Source organism: Palaemon carinicauda, chromosome 4 (assembly GCF_036898095.1).
Source record: "Palaemon carinicauda isolate YSFRI2023 chromosome 4, ASM3689809v2, whole genome shotgun sequence".
Lineage (NCBI taxonomy): Eukaryota > Metazoa > Arthropoda > Malacostraca > Decapoda > Palaemonidae > Palaemon > Palaemon carinicauda.
Window position 1 is genome coordinate 108,205,529 of NC_090728.1, and position 7,500 is coordinate 108,213,028.

At 32.3% G+C, this 7,500-nt stretch overlaps 1 protein-coding gene across 1 annotated transcript in view; it reads right to left on the bottom strand.

Annotated features, from left to right (window-relative positions):
* Nucleotides 1–7,500, bottom strand: part of Tmem214 (Transmembrane protein 214) — a 377,130-nt gene that overhangs the window by 60,487 nt on the left and 309,143 nt on the right. The window contains 1 exon segment of the mRNA XM_068372549.1: nucleotides 5,164–5,293. Coding sequence (XP_068228650.1) covers nucleotides 5,164–5,293 — 130 coding nt within the window.

The following is a 7,500-nucleotide window of genomic DNA, read 5'->3' on the forward strand; positions in this document are numbered from 1 at the left end:
AAAATTCAGGTAAAACTCAAGACAGTACTACATTGGACCCTTCTCTCTGGTTACAGTTCACTTTCCCTTTGTCTACACATACACCGAATAGTCTGGCCTATTCTTTACAGATTCTCCTCTATCCTCATACACCTGACAACACTGAGATTTCTAAACAATTCTTCTTCGCATAACAGGTTGCCTACTGCAGTGTCTATTCGGTGGCTACTTTCCTCTTGGTAACGGTAGAAGAGACTCTTTAGCTATGGCAGAAGGACACTCCAAAATCAAACCACTATTTTCTAGTCTTGGGTAATGTCATAGCCTCTGTAACATGGCCTGCCACTGTCTTGGAATAAAGAGTTTTCTTGCTTGAGGGTACACTCGGGCATGCTGTCCTATCTTATTTCTCTTTTTCTTGTTTTTTTATAGGTTATATATGTAAGATCTAATTTAATATGGTTACTATTCTTAAAATATTTTATTTTGATTGTTTATTACTTACCTTGTATTTTATTAATTTCCTTGTTTCCTTTCCTTACTAAGCTATTTTTCCCTGTTGGAGCCCTTGGTCTTATAGCATCTGGCTTTTCCAACTAGGATTATAGCTTAGCTTGTTATAATAATAATCTCATATGTGGCCCAGGATACACTCCCCCAGCTAAAACCATATGTGGGGTTGTACAAAATCAGAGGTAGTGTTTGGTAAAAATATGAATCTTTATGAAAATTAATAAATATGACTGACTCACTTATCCCACATCTTTTAATGCTTGTAAATAGTAAGATACATTTGTATGCCTGAATTGTTTGGAACATCAAATTTTGAACCACTAATGGAGTAAGTACCATTTAAAATTTCACTAAAGATCATAAACTACTCCAAAATACAGTAATTTATGTATTGATAGGGTTAAAAAAATGCTCACTATGTTCCTAACTTCGGAATTCACTACCTGACACAAACGAAAAAGATTCGAACTGAAACCCATATGACAAAACTATAAAATTAGCTGAAGAGATATTTGATCCAAATAATGATTCTTCTTATTTGTACAGTTTATAGAAAAAATAAAACTGATCCCTCTGTCCCATGTAAACAATATAATAAATTCATACTGTATGGCTAATCTTCTGCGGAAGTTTTAAACACTAACAAGCTAATATGATATGTCATTGAATTAAATTTTACCAGCATTCATGCACACCCACTACCAATAACACACTAACTTGTACATTGATATCATCATCATCTCCTCCTATGCCAATTGATGCAAAGGGCCTTGATTAGATTTCGCCAGTCGTCTCTATCTTGAAATTTCAAATCAATACTTCTCTGCTCATAATCTCCTACTCCACACTTCATAGTCCTAAGCCATGTAGTCCTGTGTCTTCCCATTTTTTCTAGCGCCTTGTGGTACCCAGTTAAAAAGTTTGGTGAACTAATCTTGTTGGGGGAGTGCAAAGAGCATGCCCAAACCATCTCCATCTACTCCTCACCATGATCTCATCCACATATAGCCCTCAAGTAATCACTTTTATAGTTTCATTTCTAATCCTGTCCTACCATTTTACTCCCAATATTCTCCTGAGGGCTTTGTTCTCAAATATGGAAAATCTGTTGGAGATAGCTTAATTATCATACCAGGACTCATGTCCATACTGTATTGAGAGCATAGTCTGGCCTACTCTTTAAAGATTCTCCTCTGTCCTCTTACATCTGACAACACTGAGATTACCAAACAATTTTTCTTCACCCAAGAGGTTAACTATTGCACTGTAATTGTTCAGTGACTACTTTCCTCTTGGTATGGTTAGAAGAGACTGTTTAGCTATCGTAAGCAGCTCTTCTATGAGGACACTCCAAAATCAAACCATTGTTAAACTCTAGTCATGGGTAGTACCATAGCCTCTATACCATGGTTTTCCACTGTCTTAGGTTTGATTTCTCTTGCTTAATGGTACACTTGGGCACAATATTCTATCTAATTTCTCACCCTCTTGTTTTGTTAAAATTTTTATAGTTTAAATTATTTATTGTAATGTTACTGTTCTTAAAATAATTTTTTCATTGTTTCCTTTCTTCACCGGGGTATTTTCCCGGTTGGGGCCCTTGGGCTTAGAGCATCCTGCTTTTCCAATTGGGGTTGTAGCTTAGCAAGTAATAATAATAATAATAATAATAATAATCATAATAATAATCATAATAATAATAATAATAATAATAATAATAATAGATCTCACTAACCTGATTTTCACATGTAATTTCAGGCGTTCTGATTTCCGAATTTTACGTAACCTGGCCATTGTCTGAGTTCTTTTTTACCAATCTTTTATTAAACTCCAATTCTAAATACCCTATATTAGACATAGTTCCTAAATATTTAAATGATTCTACCTCACTAATTTTTTCTCCTTCCAATGATATTTCATTTTCCATTGCATATTCTGTTCTCTCAGTCTTTCCTCTATTTATTATGCAAAAATATAAAAGGTTAAGTTTTCCTAATTTTGGTATTTGCTTTATATCATGGACAACAAAGCCAAAGCAGACACCAGATTCAGTCTGAAAACCATACAAAGAAATCAAAATCAATAAGCTTTGTGGAATGTATGAAGAGCTCTTTACTTCAAATAAAAATGCTCCTTACTAAAAATTTCTATATCCTAATCTTTAAGCCTAGCAACTATTTATAAAACAATGTTCATATGGTTTACATTATATACAGATACTGTATGTACAGTGCTCATATGGTTTATATACAGATACAGTATGTACATTATAAACAGAACATACCTGGTAGCTAAGCAGCGTAAATAAAACGCAACAAACAAGTTCAGCAGTTTGTGTGGTGTAATCAGCCTTTGCATATCTCTCAATAGTTACTGGGTTATAAGGCAGGCTAATAAACTTCTCTAATAAAGATTGATTTATAAATTCTTAGTGATTTAATTAACAGCGACCATTGATACACCTTTCCATACATAAATTTCTCGTGAAAAAAAAAATTTAATGGTAGGCTAGGGTAGGTGAATAGACTTTACTGTATGCTATTCCAGACTGTCATGGAGGATCCCAATAGCCACTGGATTTAGGGTTCTCCTTTTAGATTGGCTATATAAAACAATCCCATATTTTGGAGTGCTTTTAAGTTTTAAAAGTAGTTTTATCTGCAAGAATGAATAATGTATTGAACAGCTATCTTTATATAAGAAATTTTCAATAAATTTTCCCTCATTACCTTTAGGAAAAACCAGATACCGTAACATGTATTCACATTTCTGAGATATTTAAGTCCTTTTTTAACCAAACTGTATAAACTATAGTTGCCAGTGTCCCTTATAAATATAGTTTTTGGGTTCTCCATATCTGAAATGCTTAAAACTGGATACAGTAACCAGTATTCACATTTCTGAGATATGTAAGTCCTCATTAACCAAACTGTATAAACTAGAGGTGCCAGAGTCCCTTATAAAGATAGTTTTGGGGTTCTTCATCTATGGAAGGCTTAAAACTGGATACAGTAACCTGTATTCACATTTCTGAGATATTCAAGTCCTCGTTAACCTAACTATATAAACTAGAGGTGCCAGTGTCCCTTATAAAGATAGTTTTGGGGTTCTCCATCTCTGAAATGCTTAAACTGGATACAGTATCCAGTATTCACATTTTCTCAGATATTAAAGTCTTTTTTAATCAAACTGTATAAACTAGAGTTGCCAGTGCCCTTATAAAAATAGTCTTGCAGTTCTCCATCTCTGAAAGGCTTAAACTGGATACAGTATCCAGTATTCATATTTCTGAGATATTGAAATTCTCTTTTAACTAAACTGTATAAAATAGAGTTGCCAGTCTCCCTTATAAAAATAGTTTTGGGGTTCTCCATCTCTGAAATGCTTAAACTAGATACAGTATCCAGTATTCACATTTCTGATATTAAAGTCTTTTTTAAACAAACTGTATAAACTAGAGTTGCCAGTGCCCCTCATAAAAATAGTTTTGCGGTTCTCCAACTCTGAAATGCTTAAACTGGATACAGTAACCAGTATTCATATTTCTGAGGTATTTAAGTCATTTTTAACCAAACTGTATAAACTAGAGGGGCCAGTGTGCCTTATAAAGAGAGTTTTGGGGTTCTCCATCTTTGAAAGGCTTAAACTGGATACAGTATCCAGTATTCACATTTCTGAGATATTAAAGTCTTTTTTAACCAAACTGTATAAACTAGAGTTGCCAGTGCCCCATATAAAAATAGTTTTGCGGTTCTCCATCTCTGAAATGCTTAAACTGGATACAGTAACCAGTATTCATATTTCTGAGATATTTAAGTCATTTTTAACCAAACTGTATAAACTAGAGGTGCCAGTGTCCTTTATAAAGAAAGTTTTGGGGATTCCATGTCTGAAATGCTCAATTAAGTTTAGTGGCTTTTTGTTGAATAGTAACCATATTCCTTGGCCTGTTAGTGTCCCATCTTTAATGCTGACCACAAAACTAACATAATTCAATTTATCACATCTGTTTGGTTTGAATTAGTCCATTATTGTTAATTTACTTAAAAATTTACTATTGTACCCCTGCTTTTCTTTCAAAAGCAGGCATTGTACTTTCTTTTTTAAGTGCTTCATGTTGATATTTTGATGAAGAAAAAAATGCATATTACAGTACATTCGTGATCACTATGATGATACTAATAACTCATAAGGAACCATGATTTTGAAAAAACACTCAATGGTATTTCAGACAGCAAAGCAATTTTACTAATATACAAAAACTTTTTCCAATATATACAGTCCCCAAAATTACAGCAGTATACTTTGGACAATCAAATATATCAATCTGAGGGCTTAACTTGCAAAAATGCTAAGGCCTTCAACAAATCATAATACTGAACATTCAACATAATAATTATCAGTAACTGCAGCCATTTTTATAAAAGAAAAACATGGTTGAACTGCCTGAGTATTAAATTACTGCCACAGGGGATAAATTTTTTTAGTTATTTTAAAGCAAAGTAAGACAGCTACCACAAATATAATAAAATCCCTTTAATATCAATAGTACTGTAATAGATAATGACCTTTCGTGTCAAATTCCTTCATAGAATTTTATTGAAACTGCTATTCTGTACATATCTAAACTGCATGGAGGTATTTATTAAAACAAAATTCAATCCAACTTACCATAAAAAGATCCAGCTGACTTTATGTCCCAAATAATACCAACTATTAAGACCACTACCAAAATACTCCAAAACCTGGAACCTGATGATTTTTTAATAGTCTTGACTTTTCTTAAATGGCTTAGCAACTCCTGAAAACAGAGAATTATTTATTAACAAATACAATCAGGTAAAAGATATAACGGGTCCGTTTATATGGTTACTAGTTCTACCCTTAATGATATTCTTAATGAATCAAATTCTTTGTTATAACAACAAAACTGATCTTTAAAGAACAGAATGATACAATACAGTATTTTCATTTTGCTTTGATCTCACTGCTTTATACAATACAAAGAGTATCAAATGAAAAATCTTGCAATTCGAAAAATATTTTCCAATAACCAATACTTTGAATGACATACACCAACACATGATTATATTCAATACAGTACAGTAAAACTTGATACTTCTATGAGAACACACAAAACAATCTATTCGAAACGAATATTACACTAAGTAGATTGAACAATGTGAAATAGTTAAGAAATACTTTTAATACATAGTAAAAAGGAATGGCTTCCTCAGTCAATCTGAATACGACTTAACCAACATATACTTTGTGATCAATAGCTTTCTAAAATTAGATAAATTAGAAGATGGTATTCAGCATAAACTCTAGGAAAGTTGCTCTTACATACAGCATCCCAAATATAAAACAATTGGATTAACCTATCTAGTAATGGGTTAATCACTATGCCAAAGGTTACTACAGTAGTACTTCAGTTTACAAGTGACAATGCAAGCAAATTGGTTTACAAGTGACGAAATACAAGGAAATTGGTTTACAAGCATAACATATTCAAACAGATGTCCTAGCAAATATTTCTCTATATACACTTTTTTTTTATTGTGGACAATTACTGAGGTGACCTGCACAAAATAAGCCACACAGGGCCTATTACCCCTAATTCATGCCATTTAAAAAAAAAGGCAAAAGAAGTCATCTACAGATAACTTCCTTGTCAAAATTGAATGTGATAGTGTAAAAAAAAATTAAACATATGTCCAAAAAGCATAAATTAAGTGATTTAGATAGTGATAATGAACATCATTCAACAGAGAGAACTCCTGATATTTCACCAGAATTGCTCACTGGGGTGCATTGATTCTTTATGTTGTTATAATTCGTTCACAAAATTTCACTATAAACCTTTAAAAATTAAAGTACTTATAGATTTGTGGAATTCATTAAGTAATTTCCCTTTAAAGTATTTCGTATGGGTAAATTAGTTTTATATACGAGCTCGCTCCCGGAATGAATTAAACTTGTAAACCAAGGTACTAGAGTAGTCATTTCTATGGCTCAAATCAAGATTTACCAGAGTTGCTGAACGGAAAAACAAGCCTTCACGAAATACAATGCCTAGGCAGGTCAACTCGTATCTAATCCATTACTAGATGACTGGCTGACCTTCAGATTTGACCTGGAGCTTGACACATGGATCTATCGCATAAAATTTTTAAATCCTACATCCATTTATGACATACAATCCATCCTCATTAGCATATTCTCCAAATGGGGATTACATTACAGTCAGATTTTGCCATTCGTGGAGATTTGGTAACACAATCTTACGAATATGGAAAATTCATCAATAATGGATGCATCCTTAGTGAATATTCCCGAACCCAGGCACTTCGCCCAATTTTGGGGGATAGCAGACATCAAATAAATAAAAAAAGGGGACCTTTCCTCTCTAAACTCCTCTCAACCTCATTGGGGAACTCAACAACTGAGTTCAGCTGGTACTGCTAGGGTGCCAGAGCAAACCTTTCCCCATTTTACACCACAGAAGCAGCTTTATAACACTGAACCTCTACTACTGCTATATATATATATATATATATATATATATATATATATATATATATATATATATATATATATGTATATATATATATATATATATATATATATATATATATATATACACACACACATTTAGACACACATGTACATAAATATCTATAAGATTATATATATATATATATATATATATATATATATATATATATATATATATACATATATATATATACAGTAATACCTCTACATACAATCTTAATTCGTTTCAGAAACTGCTTCGTATGTTAAAACGATCGTATGTTGGAGCAAATATTCCCATAAGAATACACGGTAATTTGTTTAATTCGTTCCTCAGCCTAAAAACCCATAATAACTCCTTAATAAATGACTACACATAATTACACATAACATTAATACAATACAGTATAATAATTATCTAAAAAAAGAATAATAATAAAGAAATAATAAATAAAAAAGGGGTTTTTATGT